The sequence below is a fragment of the Trichosurus vulpecula genome, chromosome 8 (genome assembly GCF_011100635.1).
Source record: "Trichosurus vulpecula isolate mTriVul1 chromosome 8, mTriVul1.pri, whole genome shotgun sequence".
NCBI lineage: Eukaryota > Metazoa > Chordata > Mammalia > Diprotodontia > Phalangeridae > Trichosurus > Trichosurus vulpecula.
The window spans coordinates 168,145,733-168,170,056 of NC_050580.1; the positions used below are offsets into that span (position 1 = coordinate 168,145,733).

Genomic DNA, 24,324 nt, shown 5'->3' on the forward strand with positions numbered 1-24,324 from the left:
AAATATTGTGATCCAGTTAAAAACTGGTGGAAGCTAACAAGATCAAAACATGAGAAGTTTGATAGAAAGAGATCCACTCACTAGCCAAGCACAGAATTGTATTCCTGTGAACTTTATGTAATAATGAGAGTGACTCTGGCAGTTTCATGGTATTTCATGAGGAAAGGCTTGGAAGTGGCATTTGTGTTCTAGTTTAGGGTAACAGAAGAAAGTAAATATCCTGGATGCTGAATCGTGACGAAATGTGAAATCATAGTGTGAATAACAAATTTTAAAATAATATTAAGCATCGCTATGTTGTGTTAGAATTTAAAAATTCAACTCTCTTTTTGTGGTTTTAGATTTAGATCAGAGAGCCTAAATTATTCTAATTTCAGTCAAGAATTTAGGTCAGGGTGAAGTAAAAGAGGGTGAGGTATCTTGCTGAGTTTTAGAAAAATTAGTGTTTTGTTTATCAGTATGCAAATATAGGATTCCTAAGCAATAAAATAATCTGAACACTCAGTCCCAGGGGCTAACTATGTGGGGAGTTACATGCAGACTGGTATGGTGAACAGAGTGCTGAATTTGGAGTCAGAAAGAGCTGAGTTCAAATTCTGCTTCTGACATTTTCTAGCTGTGTGACCTTGGGCAAGACTCTTGCCTCTCTGAACCTCAAGTTTTACAACTGTAAAATAGAGATAATACCTTGTAATACTTTTCAGTGTTCATACACCTAGAGTTGGACAGTAGATCAAGGGCCATCTAGGCTTATCCTTTCATTTTACAGGTAGAGAAACTGAGGTTCTGGGGGATTTAGAAGCTTGCTCAGATTCCTCAGATAGTAAACCAGAGCAGTTGCTCTTGAGGGTGAAAAGAAAAATGTAAATAATGTGCTTTGTAGATTTTAAAGTGTTACATAAATATCAGAACTATCATTATGTAATAGATACTAATAATGTTTGTTAAGTGATGAAAAAAATATTTGGGTTAAGGCCTGATAATCATTGGCACCAAGGAAAATTTAGTTCCTGTTTGGTCCTTCAAGCTCAGATCTGGCTTGTGACATTACTGAGGAAAGAGACTGACTGCCGTAAGGCTCTAAGTTCATCAGGGGGCAACCACAGAAACCACATTTTTGACCTTCAAGTAGGACTTTACAGTACTTTTGTTGGCCCTTAATGATTTTTATAAGGAATTCCTTGCTGAAGTGGAGAGCTAGCAAAAACTCCATGAGAGCTAAAAATTTTGTTATTCCTCCACTCCTGCCCCTTTTTGGGGGTTATATGTGAGAATGTTTCTAAAAAGGGAAGAATCATCACCATTATATGCTAAATTAGCTAAAACGGTCCTGACTGCACTGTCTTACACTTTATCTTTTATCTTACGACCTGCCTATCTTAATATTAATATAATAATAATTAGCATTTACATAACCATCTCCTATGTAGCTGGAACTGTGCCAAATGTTTTAGAAATATTTTTCACTTGATCCTCAAAGCAACCCCCGGAGGTAAAAATAACAGTAGCAACAGTGATGACAGCTAACGTTTATATGGCACTTACCGTGCGATAGGCGCTCTGCTTTGCAGCCATCTCATTTGATCCTCACGGGAGCCCTGCAGGGTAGGTACTGCCGTCACCTCCATTTTATGGATGAGGAAACTGTGGCAAACAGAGCTTAAGTGACTTGCCCGGTGTCTGAGACTAGATTTGAACTCGGGTCTTCCTGAATCCAAGCTCAGCATTCTACCCACTGAAGTCCCTGGTTAGCTGTTTGTGATACCAGGGAAGTATGAGTGATAATCATAAGGGAATTCTTTTTATTCTGCTCTTAAGGAACTATCCTTGAGTACATTGGAATTTAGGCGGGGAGAAGAGTGAAAAGGTAGATGTCTTTATTCTTTTCCCACTTTTGCCAGCTAGTAGGCCCTCCCCTTTGCCACCAGCCAGCCTTGTTCTCCCCTCTGAAGTGGGAAGGGGGCACATTCAGTGCTAGGAAGAGTATCTATTTTTTTTAGCCCAGGGCTATAGTTACAAAGTAAAGAATTCCTACACACACTATCCAGATAAGTGCCTCATTTGTCCTCTGTAGCTGTAGGCTTAGCCCAGGTGACCCTGTACTTGTAAACAGAGTTTGAATATAGGGTTAAATCCATCCAGATGCATGCCACTGAATGTCCTGGAGGAGAGTAGCCTCATAAAGATAGATCTTGCCACCCTACATGTAGCCCTGTTAAAGTCTAAGGCCTTACCTGTCTTGTGCCCTTTCTCTGAATTTGGGGGAACTTAACTAGGTTAGGGAAATATTGATATACTTGGTGCTGAATGAGCCTTCACCTTTATTCTTCTTCACTTTATGCAACCCTTCAAGATTTAGAGATATTTCGGTATCCTTGGTTAACTTAGGCTGTTATCTCAGCTGTCCCAGGAAATATTCACATATCTTTCCATTGGAGAATAGCAGTCTATCATTTTGGGATTAATAACTTAAAATAAGAGAACCTGGAACTCAAAGGAGTTTTTCAGATTGTTACTTAAGATGGAGTGGATTGTTATGTTCTCCCTTGACGCATGTTGTAGATGATCTTTGACAGACATTGGTTGGATCCAGGTTCCTTTACTCTACAAAGGTGCCTTTTGTCTCCTTAGTCTTAAAAGATGTACTGAATCAGGTTTACTGTGGCACCTGCAAACTGATCTTTGGTGTATAATATAGATTGTACCCAAGGCAGGTACATCCTTTTCTCTTTATAACCAACCTGAGAACAGAGCAGTAGGTATGATGAGACTTCTAAAGCTTTCAGGATTATAGTTTTAAGACTTAGTCTTCAAGCAGTTAGATTTCTGTGGCTAGACACACCAGGCTTTCTTCACTGAGGCAACCAAAGGTAACTGAATATGCATGTACGGCAGTCAGTGGCAGAGAGCTATGCAAGCCTTCTTTCTATCCTTGAGAGACTAAAAGACCCTCCTAAACATAGCTCAAGAAGTAATAGGTTTTATCCTCTTGCTGTAAGATACAAGAAATGCTTTGTACTTGAAGTTAGAAATACAGAGATGACCAGAGATACTAGATAACATGTTTGATTTGTCTTGGTGGTCCCTAGAAATTAAGTCCTGGAAGGGACCTGATACATCTCCTTCATTTTACAGATAAGGAGACTGAGGCCCAGAGATTAAGTGACTTGCCCAAAGTCACACAGGTAGTAAATGGCAGAGCTAGGATTTGAATTCTAAACCATGACTTACAAAATTATTTCCCAAATTGGAAATACTTATTTGGCAAGGGAGTTGAAAATATTTTGCACAAAAAAAACCTGAAACAAAACCAACAGGATCTTGGTTTCCCTAGGTACCCTTCAACCAGGCCCTGCTATGTCTCCTCATTTATCTGAGGTACCTTAGACAGAAATGGCTGTTTTTCTCTAACAGGATGAAGGGAACCCAGATCCCTACTCAGGGCAGCAGAACTCATGACCCGGAACTAAAAGGGACTGGAGGCAGTCAGTCTCAAATTACTAATCTTCAGAAAGGTCAAAAAAGTCATTACTGCATTCCTTGTTCTCAGCTCAGGGGAGGTGCATGCAGAAGCAGGTATACATAATAGCTTTCCCTTTAGGCTAGTCACAAGCTGGGCTGTCTTTGGCTTCAGTGTCTACTTAATTGAACTTAAAGGGGGCCAATATTTCCTTAGTCCTCCTAGAGACTCTGGAAAACAAAGTTCTTTATCATCTTCCTTTTGCTGCTTAGCAGGTCAGCACATTAGGAGGCAAAAATTCACCCCTTCTTCATGGAGAAAATTGAAACCTAGTACTGAACAGTTTATTAACTGTCACTGGACAGAAGCAGTGTACTAACTTTGCACAGTGGGCAGTGCAACAGGAGATGTTCGAATCTGTCAGGACCACTATAGACCTTTGTTTGTGATTCTTGAATTTCCAGGGACTGCATACAATATATTCAGTAAATGAGGGATATCAGAAAATATGTCTTTACTTCTAAGGAAAACAATGAGCTGGCCTGCCTTTCTGTCTTAGAAATCTTTAAACTCTCAGGTTGCATTCAGTCTCAGATTCTGGGATATAGCCTTTTTTTTTTTTTTTCCCTGATTGAGAAATTTATTAAACTTTTGAATGTATGTAGAATTGTTTTCCTTTAAAAGTAAGAGGTGATTTGATATCCAAGGTCTTTTTTATCCCTAGTCAGTAGCAATCCTTTTTTTTTATGTTAAGCGAGCGAGAGCGAGTGAGCGTGTGTGTGCAGGGGTCTGAAGTACAAAAATATTAACTTTTCTTTTTTTGGTGTTCATAGTGTGGCTCAAATACACAGTTACTTCATGTTTTTCAAGAAGATTTCATTATAGGATATAAGCCACTTAAGGTGGACATGGAGCAGAAGGAAACAGAGATATTTTTCCAACCATCTCAAGGTACCTTCAAACATAGTCTAGATTAAATTTCTTTAATTTTGAAAAAAAAAGTTCACTGTATGTATGGCCTTTATAAAATACTAGAAATCCCTGGAATAATTTATGACACATACACTAAACAATTTGGCTAAAATGACTTTAATCTTGGTCAGTAAGCAGATTTGTATCAGTACTGCCTCTCTATCAAGGAAAATCATATTTTTTTGAAGTAAAATTAAAAGTAATAAAAAGTAATTAAGCATGGAGTAGTGGAGAGATTAGACAAAAGTTCCAAGTTCTTGTCTCCCTCTTAAGTTTTTAGCTTTTTGCTTTGGGTATGTTCAGCTTAATGCAACCCAATATTTATTTAGTGCCTACTCTGATATGTGCGAGGTATTTGTATACAAAGATGCGAAAGAGTATTGTCTTTGCCCCAAATAACAACTTGTTTTCGTGTAGTGCTTTAAGGTTTACATAACACTTACCTCAGAAGACATTTTGTAGAGATCCTCTTGGTTTACATTTCAAAAATTTTTCACATTTGTTGCCTTTTCTCCAAAGTCTCTAGGTTGCCCTGTCTCTAGCTTCTCTTCATTCTAGTTCATCCGTTACCTGTATGCTAGAATAATCTTTCCTAATACACAGGTCTGACTTTTTTTGCTCTCACAAGACTTTAATGGAGGCTGTTGCATTTTAGATAAAATACAAATTCAACTTGGTATTTAAGGCCCTCTGTGGGCTTCATCCTTATGGGAGGTAACATGGAGTAGTGGATAAAAAGCGGGATCTTCGAGTCAGGAAGGAACTAGGTTTCAAATCATGCCTCCTACACTTTTACCTTTTCTTTGCTTCAATTTCCTCACTGAGAGGATTGGACTTGAAGGTCTCTAAGGTCCTTTCCTACTCTAACTATATGATCCTACTTATTTCACATTACTCCCCTTTATACATTTTTCCATTGTAGGCAGACTTGATTGCTAGCTATTCCTTAATCTTGCTGTCTCCTGACTCTCTTCATTCTCACAGCGTAGCGTGCACATTCCATAATTTGGCATTTAAATCCTCAAACATACTCACTTCCCATCATTACCTGTTGAAATCCTTTGTTTTGGAGGCCCACCTCCAGAATTACTTCCTCCATAAAGCCTTCTCTGATTTCTGCCTCCTCAAATTTTCTAGCGTTCTTTGACTAGGTTTCTTTTTGTTCCCGTCACATTCCATGTTTTATTAATTATATTAATTTCAGTACCTATTGTATTCTTTTCTTGTAGAGACTGTATCATTTTCCATCTTTGTAACTTTGGTGCCCAGTACAGTACCTCGCACATAATAAATGGGCACTTCAGAGATGTTTATTGATTTGAATGATTGACCTTACATCAAAGGCTCTTGGGCAAGAGTTTGACAACCAAGGAGGTTTTTTTATTCATCTTCCTGTTTGACAGTCATTCTTTTTGAAAAAGGCTTTAATTTTTTGAGATTTAGCAAAATAAATAGTTATGTCCACAAATAGTATTCTTTCATGAGATTACATCAATTTGTTTTTAAAAGTCAATTCCTTGTCCTCTTGTGCATAATGTCACTGGTATTTGTTTTTTAAGTTTTGAAAACAATTAATGAAGCATCTCTTTATTTTACTGATAGGATATCGTCCACCACCTTTTTCAGAAAAGTTCTTTCTTGTAGTAATTGAAAAAGATAGTAATAATTATTCTATTCTTCACATGTGGCATCTTCATCTTAAATCTGTACAAGCATGTTTAGGTAAGTAATTATAATTCTATAGATATATCTTGCGAAATGAATTTGTTATGAATGTACTTTATCAGATAATTCTTTAAAGCAGAAATTCTTTCCCTGGTGTCCATGAGCTGTTTTTTAAAAATACCCTTATAATTATATTTGATTATAATTAGTTTCCTTTGTAACCAATCCTATGTATTTTATTTTATCCATTAAAACTGTCATTTTGAGGAGTCCATAGGCCTCACCAGCCTGCCAAAGGGGTTCATGACATAAAAAATTGTTAAAAATTCCTGCAGAGCCTAAGAATTGTAAATTGAACAACTGAGTAGAAGCAAATTGTTTGTAGCAAACTTTTAAATATGAAAAGAGACTGAATCCATTGATGAAAGAAATTAGGCTATGCTTAAAGGAAATCATTCCATATACTTATAAAAATTTTAATGGAAATTTAATAGAATTAATACTATACTTTTTGGGGTTATTAATGTGTCATCAATGGAATCGCTAAATGAATAACAAAGTTGTCTTAAATTTTTTTTATAACACTCTAGTATAACTATATGATAGTTATTTCTACAGACAAAATAGTTATTTTTACTAATATTAACAAAAATTAACAATGACTACAGAACACCAGGATTATAGCATTAATAAATTTTCCTCACTGTGTCAGCTGTCTCTATAATATTAATCACTTTCTAGATAAGGAAGTCTATAATTTGGAGTTCATAGAAACTGGCAGATATATTTTCTTCTGAATACACCTTTCTTTGAGAGGCAAATTAAGAATTGTGTAGCTATCACAATCAACTTAAGTCAGTAAACTTTCCTTTTTGGCTTTTTATCCTCAGTACCTAACGCAGTGCCTGGTACGTAGTAGGTGCTTAATAAGTGTTTGTTGGTTAATTGATTCATTCAAGAATTAAGTCTAACTTTACACTATTAATATTTCAAAATTATTTTTGTTATTACTTAAAAAGGGACAGAAATATTTAATAGTGATGAGACTGTACGGAGTCAGGAAGAACAGGTTTCATAACTAATTTTGGGAGAGTCAGTTAGTGTCAGATGTAGGATTAGTTATGAAATCTTGGGAGAGTCAGTTAATCACTCTGCATTTTAGTTTCTTCATCTAGTAAGTGAATGGAACAATACCCGTAATACATATCTTACAGGGTTGTTGTGAAGTAATATATGTCATCAAATCAAGTCAACAAGCAATTACCAGGCACCAGCTATGGGCCAGGGACCATGTTAGATTCTGGATTTAAGGAAAGACAAAGACAGTCGTTGCCTCCAAGGACTTAACACTCTAATGGGGGTAACAACATGCAAACAACTACGTACAAACTCTCTCCCTCATGCATATGAAATGTATTCCATATATTATATGTACATATATGTGCACACATATACGTACATACCCACACACATCTGTATAAATGATTGTCATAGAGAGAAGAAATTAGCATTAAGGGGGACTGGAAAAGACTTGTTTCAGAAGGCAGAATTTTAGGTAAGACTTGAAGGAAGTTAGGGAAATGAGGAATCATCGACAAGGAAAGAGGGAATTCTGGGCATGGGGATAGCCAGTGAAAATGCAGTCAGGACACAGACTGTCTTGTCCAAGTATAGGAAGGAAGCCATTGTCACTGGCGGGTAGTCAGATATCAAAATACTGGAAAGATAGGAAGGGGCCAGGTTATGAAGAACTTTCAAAGCCAAAACAAAGGATTTTATGTTTGATTCTGGAGGTAATAGGGAGCTACTGGAATTTTTTGAATAAGGGAATGATATAGTTATAATTTGATTACCGAGTAAAGTGGGGAGATCTTTGAGCCAGAGAGTACAACCAAAAGACAAGTTCAGTTGTTCAGGCTTGAGGAGATGAGGGGGCCCAGACCGGAGTAGTAATGGTGGCAGAGGAGAGAAGTTGCAGAAGTAGAATTGGGTGGGGAGTATGAAAGGAGGAGTCATGGACAACACCTAGATTGTAAACTTAGGGTGACTGGGAGGACAAGGGTGCCTTTGACAATAGTGGGGAAGTTATGAAGAAGGGGAGGTTTTTGGGGAAGAGATAATAAGTTCAGTTTTGGAAATGTTTAGTTTGAGATGTCTATCTGACATCTAGTTTGAGATGTCTAGTAGGCATTTGGAGATGTCAGGAGAGAGAGGTAAGGGCTGGATAAATCTGAGAATCATTTTCCTACAGATAATAATTATATCCATAGGTGATGATAATCACCAAGTGAAATAGTTTAGAACAGAGGTTCCCAAACTTTGTTGAATTGTGGAACCCTTAGAGCATAGGTTCCCAAAGTGGGTGATAACACCCCTTGGGGAGTGATAGAATGATCCAGGGCAGGGGGCAGAATAAAAATAAGGGGGTGGTTGAAGCGTAAGGAAAGAAGAGAAGAAAATTTTGAAAAACTATTCATATGTTTCGCCTGTTGTGTAACAGAGTTAAAGTCATAGCGATTATATTGTTTTCCAAATAAATACACAAGAACACATAATAAATGCAAGTTATAACTGATCAGTGGTCAAGTCTGCCGACAGGTCTTAACAAGCAAGTGTTGGCAGGGGAATGTTTTGTGCATTGTTGGGAAGTCCAGCATGCCTCAGCAGGAATATGTACATGTAATGACTTGTTTACAATATGATACTATACAGTTACATGATGCAGTACTGCATCATCAAAATTTCAATGCAGGAAAAACCCCACAAATTTACAATAAATTATAAATTTAAGATATGTCATTTAAAAATTATTTTATTTTTTTTGAAATGAAGCAAATTTTTAAAAAATCAAAGAGTTAAAGAAAGTAGATTTTTTAGGGGAGGTGGTGCTGAGTAATTTATTTTTTTTGAAAAGGGGATGGTAGGCTAAAAAAGTTTTGGAAGCTCTGCCTCAGAGTTTTGGTAATTTTTTCACAGCGCCTTTAGGCCAAAAGAGATACCTAACAGTTCTGTTTATCAAGTAGTGGGTTCCAAATCCTTGATATGTATTTGTATCCTAATATCTTGGTAGCTATTTAAAACAATACTCATAGGTTGAAAGAAAAAAAATTTATATCATTATTTGAAAACCATGATTGCTTATTAATAGGATGTCCGTGCCTGTTGGGCACTGTACAACTCTTCAAAACTTGGAATTGGATGGAATACCTCCACTCTCTTTTCCTGTTCCACATTGATTTTGATGTGGTATTTGCTTTTAAACATAGCAACCACTGAAAATCCAGCATTGCAAAAATCTGATCTCTTAAATGAGGGAGTTACTGGAATTACTGGCATTTTTGAAAGTACAAGGAAACAAGAAACATCTCAAACATTGGAGAATATCATGTAACACAACTTAATTTTGAAACTGCGAGCTAGTAGTAGTATCCTGAGCTAGTAGTTAGAGCATTATCCAACAGATGTCAAATATCCCTATGTGTCCAACAGTGCACAGTTTGGGAATTTGGAGCATAGAGGAGAAGAGAAGAGGGCATTGGACATGGTTAGTGGGTGTGACATGGATGAAGGGTCAGCAGAGGAAGCTGAGAAGGCATGGTCAGCAGGGGGAATACCAGGAGAGGACAGTGACATGAAAACCTAGACACAAGAGAGCATCAAGGAAAAGAAGATGGTCGATAGTGCCAAATTCTACAGAGAGGTGGAGAAAGATATGGATGGAGGAAAGGCACTTGGCAACTCAGAGCTCGATCGCTGGTTACTTTGCGGAAAGTGATTTTAGTTGAGTGATGATGTTGGAAATCAAACTATAGAATAGAGTTAAGAGAGTGAGAAGAAAGGAAGTGGAGGAACTTAACACGTTGGAGGGAATATCAGTATGTATGTTGAAATCTGCCAGGCTAAAGTTTGGAGTTGAGGAGGGAAGACTGAGTCAGGCACTGACCTCATTAGGGAAAAAAGGGAAGTGTACATATTGGAGGTGATTAATATGAATTGAACGACCTCAAAGGGAAGAGGTTACGGGATGATGGATGGAGAGAGTCTGTAAGTTGCAAGGGGAACAATGAGTATTCTGACTCCCCCACCATGCCAGTTAGTGGGCAGCAAGGTGGCAGGGCGTGGGGAGGAGTGGGCAGTGGTGATATGGATGAAAATAAAGCAAGTTCCAGGAAGATGGCCAGGTGTGTGCCATCATCAAACTAAACCGAGTCTTACTGAATATAAGATTGAAGGAAGGAAAAAGTTTTAAGATGAAAGTAAATTTGTTACCTCTGGTGCACCTGCTTCACATAAGGTATGTAAAGTGTTATTGCAAAATTTAAATTGTTGTATAGTCATTTATCATCATCATTATTCATAATTCAATTTTGACCAAATTTGACCCAAGTTATTTTAGAATTTTAGATCAGATAACATTTTGTAGGTTCCCGTTATGGTTGCATGTTATTTCTTGTCTCAATTTTTGAAGAGCAACATAATCATGTATCAGAAGTTGAGAATGCCATGAATGGAATTAGTGACGTTGTTTCATGTTTTAGAGGCTAGATTTAAAAAAAATGTGCACTCCTTCCTCTCCACCCCCTGACTTGTACCTAAATAGAAGCCTTGCTACGTGATTGTTTTCTTTTTGAGACAGTACAAATCTTCCAATTTTGCCTGAATTCCCAGCATTTGATTTTGGGCCTTCGAGCTATATGGACTTCACAGAAAGGAGGGAGATGGAGATTCAAGTGATTCAGGATTAGTGATGCAGTGTGGTACAGTAGAAGGAGCACTAGATTTGGAGTCAAGTATCTGGGTTCAAATCTTGCTTCTGCCCCATAACTATCTTGGGTGACCTTTGGCAAGTCAGGTAACTTCCATGGATCTCTAAGGCTTCTTCTAGCTGTTTCTTTATGATTTATGATCCTGTGATAGCACCTCAGTAGGAAAGGAATCTTCATTAAATATTAAAGCAAAGTATTATACCTATTATGTGAGGTACCTGGTTAGTCTTTAGAAAAGCTACAAAGATAAGATGATCCCAGCTTTCAAGGAATTAATAGTCCACTATATAAACTCCATAAAGGTTTCTTTTTTTAAATCAAAGAATTAGTTTTATTATATATAAGAAATCTTGGTATAATTTGTTTATGAGATGAAGGTAAGTTATAAAAAGCTTGAGGATTATCCATGGTATTCCCATCCCCTAATATCAAGTAAAATGAATAATAGGCAATATTTCTGATTAGTCCTATTTCTTTGTACTTGATATTTAGCAGAGGAAGGGGAGAGGCTAGTGTTCTTCAGGAACATTTACCTGTACCCTATAGATTTGGACTCTGAAAGATGTCTGATGTGCAGATGTACTATATTCTAACTGTACTGCTGGCAGGTAGTTTCTTCATATAGTTATAACATGTGGTTGTAGAATTTTTGTATTATTACCACTAGATGTTAAACAAACCAAAACGTTAGGTTCTAACTTTTATAATCTCATCTTCTGAAGGTGAAATCGCAATGTATTCTTCAAATTCTCTAATTTTTCAGTTTTCTTTACTCTCAGAGGTCTCCATCTTGCTTTCTTTGGTTTTGTCTCCCAAACTACATCCAAGTTTGTGTTGCCAATATAGGCTCCTTCTTGTATTGTATAGTTATTAGCCAATGAAATTCCAACATCTTGTAATGAAAACACAATTTCTTGCTCTGCCAACTCTGCTTTTACACTTCCATATGTCACTTTAAATAATTTAGGATCTTCAGTGACTAAAAAATGTGTTGCAAACCTTCAAAGAAAGAAACTAAATAAATGGTCTTTTTCCCACCCAAATTTATTGGTGTCAATATGTCATCTTTTTCAATTAGTTCACTGTGGCTCTCTCCACATTTCTAGGTCAGTTATCTAGAGTCTCTGGGATCACTCCAAGTATACAAAACTGCTTTACCAGGAGGAAGCATGTCTTCTCTTTCATTGAGACAATATATACAAGAAACTGTGATGATTGAAAAGTTTTGAGAGACATAGTTTCTGGGTAGCTTAATTAAATTTTATTAATAAGGGTAGCAGGTTATTAATAAAATGATGGTCATTTGGCTGTTTCTCTTAGACCAAAGACTTGAAGATTTCTTTATGTTGGTATCTGTGAAGTTAGAATTACCTAGATTACCAGGTTCCCTTGAATTTCTACTTTGGCACCTAAAAATGACCATAACATTTATAACTGCAGTTATGTTATGATAACCATAACGAAGAGTCCTGTGGCATTGTAGGATTTAGCAGACTGTGCCGTCTGTGTGGGCTTCGTGGTACAGAATTCTAGAGGTAGAAAAAGGATGATGGTGGCTGGGGAGAGTGGGTTGTAGTTAGGTCAAGAAACTAGACACTCCCTCAGCCACTATACTGTAGTGATGGATACTACCAATAGCCACACCAATTTTTGCCTTTTTTGCTCTTAGAGGAACCCAATCATGATGGCAGTGTTAGGAGGTCCAGAGGAACCAACTTGTCACAATAACAAGTTCCCTGAAACCCCCGTCAGAAAGCACCTCGTTGGTCGTGGCTTCCTCTGTTTGGAGAGCCTCCTGGGGATTTACTCCTTTAGGTTGACCTTCACATCTAAATAAACTCAAGCTATCTTTATAAGGTGTGTGGAAGAAAGTCTATGCTCTTTATTTTAGCTCAAAAGTCTGGCAGAGACATTTATTATTTTATACACAGACTTTCCTTGGTGAGAGATTCTGGTAAGCAGTCCCTTAACAGAGTAACAGAAAACTCTTATACTCAAGCAATTTCCAACTCTTACCTTAAGAGTAACTGTGAGATAGATATGAAAGACCAAGAGTACAGAGGTCTCATTTGTGTTTTTTTCCTGACATTTATCCTAAAAGGAACAATAGTAGGAACATTCATGGGAAGATCTGGTCCTGCTTTCTCTGGGAAAGACAAGGCAGTGCAAGGCACCAAATATTTATTAATCACCTAGTGCATACCTGATACTCTACTAACTGCGAGATACAAATACAAGTAAAAAGAAAAGACAGTCTTATCTCTCAAGGGGTTTAAATTCTAATAGAGGGAGACAGCACTAAGGAGAGCTAGAAAGGTTGGGGAGGGGGTTTGGGTTTGGAGACAGAACATATAGGGGTGGACCTGTGTGGAGCATGATACTGAAATCTGGAAAGTCAGAATCATTGCCAAGAGAAGAATGGAGTCCCCTAGATGAATTCACCAATGGGAGAAAAGTATGAGCATAATGGACAGAAGTTCCACTGTGACAAAGACGTAAGGGTTGATGGATGTTCCAGGATGAGCAGACCCTGGATGCTGAGGGAGTTTCCAGGATAAGATTTCAGTTGAGGTGATGCTGAAGTCTAAAAAGTCATCTGGAGATGCAAATTGTTATCTGGGTAGTGATTTCAAGAGACGTTGTTAGAATAGTAATTCCTAATTTTTGCAACTCAAAAGTAAGGCTTCCACAAACAAGCTGAAAGAAGCTGGAAGAATGATAACGATGATGATGATAATGCCACCTCATGTTTCTGTGAAGTTTAAGGTTTGAAAATTAGCTTTTTATTGAAAATGCAAAAGTTTTCTGATTTTACTTGTGTAAGATCAATGTTAGCAAATTCTATATTATATGAAATTTATATCCTTCATTAGAATCATCTGAAATTTCTTGGTTAAATTATTGAACTGTAGGTCATGTCAATTGGGAACAGATTGTAAAGATCATCTATTCCAACCTTTTTATTATGCAAATAAAGAAACTGAGTCATGGAGTGCTTAAGTGATGTGTTTGAGGTTACAAATCTAGCTCATGGTCCAGCTGAGCATCACACCAGGTCTCCTGATTCTCTCTTTCATGTTATTTCAACTGTTACACATTTCAAGGAAGTCTTGTTCTCTGTCTTGAAGTATGTAGTTAGGAGACCTGGGTTTTCCTTCTGGATCTGACACTGACTCTGTGACATTTGACAAGTATAATTCACTAAGTCATTAATTCACCTTCTTCAACATAGCAATAATAACTGTCCCTTATAGTTGTGGAACACTTTTTTCCTTTTTCAAAGTGCATTTCTATCAGTATGATTTTTTTCTTATTTAATATTTTATTTTTTCCTATTATAAGTAAAAGCAATTTTAACTCCCCCCCCCTTTTTTTTTTTCAAATTTTGAGTTCCAAATTCTCTACCTCCTTTTCTTCCCTCCCATTGGGAAGGTAAGCAATTTGATATAGGTTATACATGTATAGCCATGCAAAACGCATTTCCATGTAAGTCATTTTGTGAAAGAAAACAGACAAAAAAGACTCCAAGAAAAATAAAGAAAGTAAGAAAAAGTATCTTTAATCTGCATTCAGGCTCTGCCAGTTCTTTCTCTGGAAATGGACAGCACCTTTTATCATAAGTCCAACAGAATTGTCTTGGATCATTGTATTGCCAAGAATAGCTAAGTTATTCATAGTAGATCATCATACAGTATTGCTGTTACTGTGTACAGTGTTCTCCTGTTTCTGCTCATTTCACTTTGCATTAGTTCATTTAAGTCTTCCCATGTTTGATAGACATTCCCTTAATTCCAGTTCTTTGCCACCACCAGTAGGGGTGCTATAAATATTTTTGTACATATAGGTCCTCTTTCTTTCTTTCTTTCTTTTTTTTTTATCTCTTTAGGATACAGACCTAGTAGTGGTATGGCTTGGTCAAAGGGTATACATGGTTTTATAGGCCTTTCGGCATAGTTCCAAATTGCTCGCCAGAATGGTTGAATCTGTATGCAGCTTCACTAATAGTACAATACTGTTTTAATTGTCCCACATTCCCCCCCCCAGTTGTCATTTTCTTTTTCTGTTTTATTAGCCAGTCTGATGGGTGTGAAGTAGTAGCTCAGAGTTGTTTTAATTTGCTTGTCTTTCGTCAGTAGCGATTTAGAGCATTTTTTTATACGACTTTGGATAGCTTTGATTACTTTGTCTGAAAAATGCCTGGTCATATCATTTGACCATTTATCATTTGAGGAATGGTTCTTATTTCTAGAAATATGACTCTCATTTCTATGTTTGAGAAATGAATTCTTTATCAGAGAAACTCACTGTAAATTTTTTTCCACAGTAATGATTACCAACTCTGTATTTCCCTCCATCCTGTTTTACCCATTTTTCCTGCTCGCTCTCTCTCTCCTCTTTTACCCTGTCCATTCTCAAGTGTTTTGCTTCTGATTTTTACCTCCCCCAAACTGCCCTCCCTTCTATCAGCTCTCCCTCACCCCACCTTCTCTTAGCTCCTTCCTTTCCTACTTTCCTGTATGGCTATAGATTTCTATACCCAACTGAATGCTTTATTCCTTCTTTTGAGGGAATGAATTATTCCCTCTTTGAGCCAATTCTGATGAGAGTAAGGTTCATGTGCTCCCTTCCCTGCTTCCCCCATTTTCTCCTCCACTGTAAAATCTCTTTCAAGTCATATAATTTATCCCATTCTATCTCTCCTTTTCCTCTTCTCCCAGTGCATTTTTGTCATTCCTTAATTTTATTTTTTTAGATAATAATGCCATAATATTCAATTCACACCTCTGCTTTCTGCCTGTTATATATACTCCTTCAAACTGCCCCAATAATGAGAGAGTTTTTAGGAGTTATAAATATCGTTTTCCCATGCAGGAATATAAACACATCTCTTATGATTTCTCTTTCCTGTTTACTTTTTTTTTTTTTGGCTTCTTTTGCTTCTTATATTTGAAAGTCAGATTTTCTATTCAGCTCTGGTCTTTTCATCAGGAATGCTTGAAAGTCCTCTATTTCATTGAATGTCCATTTTTCCTCCTGAACGATTATACTCAGCTTTGCTGGGCAGGTGATTCTTGGTTGTAATTTTAGCTTATTCACCCTCTGGAATATCATATTCCAAGTTCTCTGATCATTTAATGTAGAAGCTGCTAAATCTTGTGTTATCCTGACTGTGGCTCCACGATATTTGAATTGTTTCTTTTTGGCTGCTTGCAGTATTTTCTCCTTGATCTGGAGGTCTGGAATTTGGCTATAATATTCTTGGAAGTTTCCATTTGGGGATCTCTTTCAGGAGGGGATTTCTATTTTACCTTCTTGTTCTAGAATATCAAGGCAGTTTTCCTTTGTAATTTCTTGAAAGATGATATCTAGGCTCTTTTCATTGGTTGTTACTTTCAGGTAGTGCAATAATTCTTAAATGATCTCTCCTGGAACTGTTTTCCAGCTCATTGTTTTTCTAATGAGATATTTAATATTTTCTTCTTTTTTTCATTCTTTTGATTTTGTTCGATTGTTTCTAGATGTCTCATAAAGTCATCAGCTTCTACCTGTCCAGTTCTAACTTTTAAGGAATAACTGTTTTCTTTAGTGAGCTTTTGTAACCCGTTTTTCATTTGTCCAGTTCTACTTTTTAAGGAGTTCTTCTTTTCAGTGAATTTTTGTATATCTTTTTACATTTGGCCATTCTTTTCAAGGCATTCTTCTCTTCATTGGAGTTGTGTGCCTCTCTTACTATTTGGCCTATTCTGTTTTTAAAAGTGTTATTTTCTTTGCATTTTTTTTGTGCCTCCTTTACCAAATTGTTGACTCTTTTCATGATTTTCTTGCATCATTCTCATTTCTCTTCACAATTATTCCTCTATCTTTCTCACTTCATTTTTAAAATCCTTTTTGAGCTTTTTCATGGCCTGAGACCAATTCATATTTTTCTTTGAGGCTTTGGATGCAGCAATTTTGACTTTGTTGTCTTCTTCTGAGTGTTTTGATCTTCCTTGTCACCATAGCAACATTTTATGGTCAGAAATTTTTTCTGTTGTTTGCTCATTTTCCAGCCTATTTCTTGACTTGTAATTGTGCTAAAGTGAAGCTCTGCTTCCCAAGTGGAGGGGGCGCTGTCCCAAGCTTCAGGTTTTTTGTACAGCTATTTTCAGAGGTAATTCTGGAGAGCTGTAAGTTTTTGGCTCTTCCAAGGTGGTATGATCTAAGTAGACGTGTGTTTCCTAATCTCCTGTATGGTACACTAGTGAGTGACCACAAGCACTCTTTTCAACCCTGGAACTGTGACCAGTGTCCCTGTTCCCCTGTAGCTGGCCAAAAGCTCTGCTGTGCTAGTGCTCTTCCTCACAGTGGGATTGACTCAGGACTGTGACCTAGAACTAAGCATAAGCAATGCAATGGAGTCCTGCCCCTGGCGCCAGCAAAGGTACCTTCGTAAGTCTCCTACTGACCCATTGTCTGATCCCCTTACCATCTGTGGACTGAGAGGCCTGGAAAGTGCCAGTGTTGCCCCTGATTCAATTGCCCTAAAGCCTGCTTTTGGTTTGCTGGGCCTGGTCTGACCTGGCATGGCCTGCACTGGACTGCATTCTTCCCTTACCTTGGTGCAATAGACCTTTCCTACAAACCTTCTAAGTTGTCTTGGGCCAGAAAATTGTTTCACTCCATCTTTTTGTGGGTTGTGCTGCCCTAGAATTTGTTTAGAGTAATTATTCAAAGGTATTTATAGAGGCTTTGGGGAGAGTTCAGGAGAATCCCTGCTTTTACTCTTCCATCTATCAGTATTATTTTTAACCTCTCTGTGTTTCATTTTTTTAATCTACAAAATGAGGACTTAAACTTTTAAGATCTTGACCTATTTCACCATTTTGTAGTTTTGTTGTTCTGTCCTGATACCATCCCTGTGAAGATGGTAGGACTCTTTAGATTTGAAAGTTAACTTAAAAGGTTACTTAGCCTAATACCATCATTTTTTAAAAGAAGAAACTGACTTAGATGAAAACGAGAAAGCCCAGAGAGATGAAGAACTTTTCAACTTGCCAAAGGTCATACAAGTAGCAAGTAGCACAACTGGAATTTGAGGTCCTGGTCCTCTGACACTCAATTTACTGCCCTGATTGCGTGCCATGCTGCTGCTTTAAAAAAAGAAAAAGAAAGAAAAAGGGAAGTGACTAAGAGGTGAGTTACCAGATTATTGAATCAGTGGGAATCCAGAGATTGGATCATGAGCCTTGGAATAATTGAAAGTTTTCTATATTTCCAAAATACTTTAAAGAGGGTAGAGTACTGAATATTTTTGTGCCTCATATATTTGGTAAATCTAATTAAAATGTGTACTTTTTTTTAATCTCTCAAAGCTAAAACTGAAATTTCTTCATCAGAGAGTCTGCTTACAGTGCCTGGGCAAAAGAACGTAGATTCTTCTCCAGAAACTTCTAGTATAAGTTCTATGCCACATTCTTCATCTATTGCTAATCTCCAGACTGCTAGCAAACTCATTCTGAGTTCTAGTCTTGTCTATAGTCAGCCACTTGATCTTCCAGATGGAGTTGAAGTAATTAGAGCAACACCTTCAGCAGGTATGTTAGTATTTGTTACCTAATATGCTTAATGGTGATTTTTGGTGATTGTAATGGAATCGTTTTGTTATATACAATTATTAAGTTGTACTGTTGCAAAGCCTCATGGTCTACTGGAAAGAAGTATTTTCCTCCTGCCAGGTAATATTTTTTACTTCTTAAAAATAATTCTCTAAAATAAATTGTATTAGCTTAACTGAAATTAAATTGGTTAAGGTGAGAGCCTCTTACCCTATTTTAGTTTTTTACATTAGGATGACCATGATAATACAGGATATTTTTGACTAAAAAATGTGAACACCATATTTGTCTCTTCATGTTTGCTGTTTTGCCAGAGTAAGACTTTGAACTTAAAAATATGCAGTACATAAAAATATGTTTGATTAGATAAATTATCTCTAATTCATCTGTTCTAGGTTAATATTGAATTAATAGCCAATAAATTCATGATAGGAACCTTGTCATTTTTCCTACCACAAAGTATCTCCCTCCTGTGCTTTTACTCTCTCGATCTCTCAGGCTATTGTCATTCTTGGGCCACTTCACACTTAGTCTGTCTTTTTTTGTCTAATTTTCTTGGATGTTAGCTATTTATTTTTACTTTTCTTTCTCTTTAAAAAAAAACATTATTTATCTTTGACATTCTTTTCTTCTTAAATTTTGAATTCCAAATTATCTCTTTCCTTCCCACCCTCTCCATCGCCCACTGAAAACGCAAGCATATGTGAAATCATGCAAAATATATTTACGTATTAGCCATATTGCAAAAGAAAATCAAGAAAAATAAAGAGAGAAAATTATACTTGTTTGCACTCAGAGTTCTTCATTTCTTTCTTTGGAGGTGTATAGCATTTTTTCATCACGAGTCCCTTGGAATTGTCTTGGATCATTGTATTGATCAGAGTAGCCATGTCTTTCACAGTTGATCATCATTACAACATTTCTGTTACTATGCAAAATGACCTCCTGGTTTCTTCTCACCTTACTTTGTCTCAGTTTATATAGGTTTTGCCATGTTTTTCTGAACCACTCTCCCTCCACCCCCCCCCCCCATCATTTCCCACAGCACATTAATACTCCATCACAATTGTATGCTACAACTTGTTCACCCATCCCCCATTTGATAAGCATCCCCTCAATTCCAATTCTTTGCCCCCTCAAAAAAAGCTGCCATAAATATATTTGTACATATAGTTTCTTTTGTCTTCAATCTCTTTGAGATACAGATCTAGTAGTGGTATTGCTCAGTTAAAGGGTAGTCATCGTTTTATAAATCTTTGGGCATAGTTCTAAATTGCTCTCCAGAATGGTTGGACCAGTTCACAGCTCTACCAACAGTGTGTTAGTATCCCTATTTTTCCCTCATCATCTCCAGCACATGTCATTTTCCTTTTCTGTCTTATTAGATAATCTGATAGTCTCTAATCGATAGTGATTTAAAGCATATGACTATAGATAGCTTTGATTTATTCTTCTGAAAACTGCCTGTTCATATGCTTTGACTGTTTATCATTTGGGGAACAGCTCTTATTTTTATAAATTTGAGTCAATTCCCTATATATTTGAGAAATGAGGCCTTTGATATTACTTCATTGTTTATAGTACTTTTTAGCAAAATGTACCTTCCCTGAGGATCTCTTTTAATCAGGTCTATTTTTGCTTTGTCTGGGGTCATGATTGCCACCTCTCTTTTTTTTTTTACTTCAGCTGATTTTGCTCTAGCCCTTTATCTTAACTCTATCTTTGAGGAGATAATGAATATTTTTAGATTGACTCAAATAGGTAATGGATCTATAGAAGGAAAGCTATTACTAAATGTTAAAAGGGAGTTTTGGAGTGGGGGGGAAAGTAGTTGAATCTGTGTGTCTGAAGGTAGTTTAGGAGATGGGTACAAATTGGTATAAATTTTAGGATAGAGTAGAAGCAGAAATAGCAGCATAGTACAGTGGAAAGAACTGACTTTGAAGTCAGAGGACCTGGGTTCAAATCCTGCGTCCGTCACCCTGTGACCTTGGGTAAGTCATCTAACCATTTTGAGTTTCAGTTTCCTCATCTTCAAAAAGAGAGAGGTTAGACTAGGTTGCTGCAAAGAGTGCCTTCCAGTTCTAAGTGATTTTATTTTCTGTGATCTTACTACTCTTCAAGTCTGTTGATTGAAGTAGTCTAGGGTAGATCTGACCACAGTCTGAGGTAAAGCAGCTCATGTTAAGGACATATTTGGGAAAGGGAATAATTTGATTCTGAGTTTTTTAAATAATTGTTTTACCAATTGTATATAAAAATAATGTTTAACATTTTTAAAAAATAATTGTGAGTTCCAAATTCTTTCCTTCCCCTCTACCCCCATCCCTGAGATAGTAAGCAATTTGATGTAGCTTATACATGTGCAATCATGGAAAACATTTCCATATTAGTCATATTATTAAAAAAAAGATCAAAAAATCACAAAAAATAAAGTGAAAAATAGCATGCCTGCTTCAGTCTGCATTCAGCCTCCCTCAGCTCTTTCTCAGGAGATGGACAGCATTTTTCATCATGAGTCCTTTGGAATTGTCTTAGATCATTTGTATAGCTGAGAATAGCTAAGTTGGTTATTTTTGGCTCGTTGCTTTTAAAATCTACAAGTTGAATGCCAGCTTCATTTTTCATTTACAATCTGAAAATAGACTAGAATAATTCTGAAAATTCCTATTTTTGGTGATATATAACATTTCAGTCTTTTATAGGCTGACAGTCACTTGCTTGCAGTTGGTGTTAAAAAAGATTATGGGACACCAGTAGAGGGCAGTGTGAAAGTTTTGTACAAAAGATAGATACTGACAGTCGTGACTTTGGACTTTCCCACACAAATCAGAATTGACTTTGTGTACTAATTTATGGCATTAATATTATAACTTTTATTTCTCTTATAGGTCATCTGAGTTCCTCTTCAATTTACCCTGTTTGCCTTGCACCTTATTTAGTGGTTACAACTTGTTCTGATAACCGAGTACGATTCTGGAAATGTCATATAGAAGGAGAACAAAATGGCAGAAGTGATGGCAAAGAAACCTATCATTGGAGTAAATGGCCTTTGATGAATGATGAAGGAGAAGATAGCAGCAGTACAGTGAGCATTGTGGGAAGACCAGTTGCTGTTAGTTGTTCCTATACAGGGCGGCTTGCAGTGGCCTACAAGCAGCCTGTCCAGCACAATGGCTTTGTTTCTAAAGAATTCTCCATGCATGTGTGTATATTTGAGTGTGAATCCACTGGAGGATCAGAATGGGTTTTAGAACAAACAGTCCATCTTGATGATTTAATTAAGGTTGGTAGTGTCCTTGATTCAAGGGTTAGTGTTGATAGTAATCTCTTTGTATATAGTAAATCAGAAGCCATTTTGAGTAAAGACCGGTATCTTATGCCTAACATCAAGCATTTAGTGCATTTGGACTGGGTATCAAAAGAGGATGGCTCTCATATACTCACAGTGGGAGTTGGTGCTAACATTTTCATGTATGGGCGGCTTTCTGGAATTGTGACAGAGCAGACAAACAGCAAAGATGGCATAGCTGTTATTACTTTGCCATTAGGTGGTAGTATCAAACAAGGAATAAAGTCAAGGTGGGTTCTCCTGAGATCAATAGACTTAGTGTCTTCTGTCGATGGTACACCTTCACTGCCAGTTTCTCTTTCTTGGGTAAGAGATGGTATACTGGTGGTGGGAATGGACTGTGAAATGCACGTTTATGCACAATGGAAACATGCCATCAAATTTGGTGACAATGAAACTGATATTCCTACTGCTGAAGAGTCTACAGTGGACCCTCCTGCATCTTCTAAATCTAGCATGGGGATGAGGAAAAGTATAATTGAAGGAACAGCTATTACAGATGACGTGTTTGGCACACCAGCTGTAGTTCAAGATGGTGGCTTATTTGAAGCTGCTCACGTACTTTCCCCAACTCTTCCACAGTATCATCCAACCCAGTTATTGGAATTGATGGATTTAGGGAAAGTTCGCAGGGCTAAAGCCATCCTCTCTCATTTAGTTAAATGTATTGCAGGGGAGGTTGCAATAGTTAGGGATGCCGAGACTGGAGAAGGAGCTAAGAGGCATCTTTCTCGAACCATTAGTGTAAGTGGCAGCACTGCAAAGGATACGGTCACAATAGGAAAAGATGGTACTCGGGATTATACTGAGATTGATTCTATCCCTCCACTCCCGTTGTATGCCCTGCTTGCGGCAGATCAAGATACAAGTTACAGAATTTCTGAAGAAAGTACTAAAATATCACAGGACTATGAAGACAGCACAAAAGAAGACCAGTATTCAGACCTATTCCAAATCCAGGCCATAACAACAGATGACTTTATTGACTTAGAGCCAGAAAAGAGAGAAAGCAAATCCAAAGTAATTAATCTTTCTCAGTATGGGCCAGCTTACTTTGGTCAAGAACATGCCAGTGTACTTTCAAGCCATCTTATGCACTCAAGTCTTCCAGGCCTTACCCGTTTGGAGCAGATGTTCCTTGTAGCTTTGGCTGATACTGTGGCTACCACTAGCACAGAACTTGATGAACATAGAGACAAGAGTCACTCAGGTTAGTATTTCTATTAAATACAAAGCCTTAACTATTAGAAATATATAATTATGAAAAGTAAAGAAAATACTGAGTTCTACATTCCAATTTTAGGATTCGAACGTTATCATTGAATTACTGTATTTATAAACTTAAAATTTCATTAGTAGACGAGGTAGCATGGTGTAGTTATCAAGAATTCTCTGGGTTAAGATTTTAACTCTGATATACTGGCTCTGTGATCCTGGACAAGTGACCCAGGCCACTATAAGACTATGTTAGTATGGTAAATATTAATCTACTTTAGTACAGGAGTTTAACTAGTCTGGTTCCCGCAGAAAGAAACCAAAAACCTCAAGCTTCATTATTAAATATTTAGTGTTCTGGAATGTGCTGTATCTGAAAGGGGAAGGTCGAGCGTTGTGGCTTAGGTGTCTTCTTTCTGTTTTCCAGTATATAGTGAGCCTTTAATCAGAATGTGTTATAGAAATCTGGTTTTCATGTATGTTATGACTTGTTTTTATATTAAGACTGAGTAGTTTGGTTCAGTGCTTATCCTTGAAAAAATGCTGATCTTTGATTAGAAATTGCATGAAAGACAAAAGAATTGTATGAAGGAATACTTTGACAAACTTAAAACAGTTTGTGATTCATAGTTCTTCATGGACTAACTGTACTTTTCCCCTCCATTTACTTGTTCTAGTTATTTTTGTATAGATGCTATTTCTATGATAATAGCCCAATTTTGAATTTTATCATAGACTCATAAAACTGGAAAAAAGAACCTTGTGAGATCAGTTAAGCTATTCCTCTGCTTCTAGGCATGCCTACGTTTAATATGATTCTAATAATTATCTCATGCCTCAAAATGAGAAGAGAAATTGATTCTTCACCTGTATTTTAGATGTTTCAGTGCCTCATAATTTAGAAAGTTCTTCTTACATTTAATCTTTTCATTCCATAACAAACTTTGTTGCTCCTTCTTTAAGAATTGGATGTAAAGGCAAATTACTTACCTCTACCACCCATACTAAGCTCTTCAGAATATAAATGAATACTGTCATTTAGTTCTCTATAGCTTCATCTTTTTCATGTTCTAGGATATCCTAGGGCACTATTTTTTTGCATTAATGTAGTGCAAAGAAATGTTTAATGGAATAAAACTCACTGAAACTGTCTTATGCTTTTTGCTACATACATTTTTTTTCTTTTTTTCATTCCTAAAGAAATTAGGCATACTGAAATATGCAAGAAATGTTTTAAGTTTTGATGCAGAATTATGTATTGGTCAAATAGCCACCCCACAAATAGCGTACAGGGTGTCC

At 36.9% G+C, this 24,324-nt stretch overlaps 1 protein-coding gene across 3 annotated transcripts in view; it reads left to right on the forward strand.

Moving 5' to 3' along the window:
• The window catches only part of DMXL2 (Dmx like 2), a 125,837-nt gene that overhangs the window by 44,919 nt on the left and 56,594 nt on the right, over positions 1–24,324 (forward strand). For all 3 annotated transcript variants that reach the window (XM_036735670.1, XM_036735671.1, XM_036735672.1), the window contains exons 14-17: positions 4,294–4,411; positions 6,035–6,154; positions 18,216–18,437; positions 21,350–23,020. In XM_036735670.1, coding sequence (XP_036591565.1) covers positions 4,294–4,411; positions 6,035–6,154; positions 18,216–18,437; positions 21,350–23,020 — 2,131 coding nt within the window. The remainder of the gene's footprint in view (positions 1–4,293; positions 4,412–6,034; positions 6,155–18,215; positions 18,438–21,349; positions 23,021–24,324) is intronic.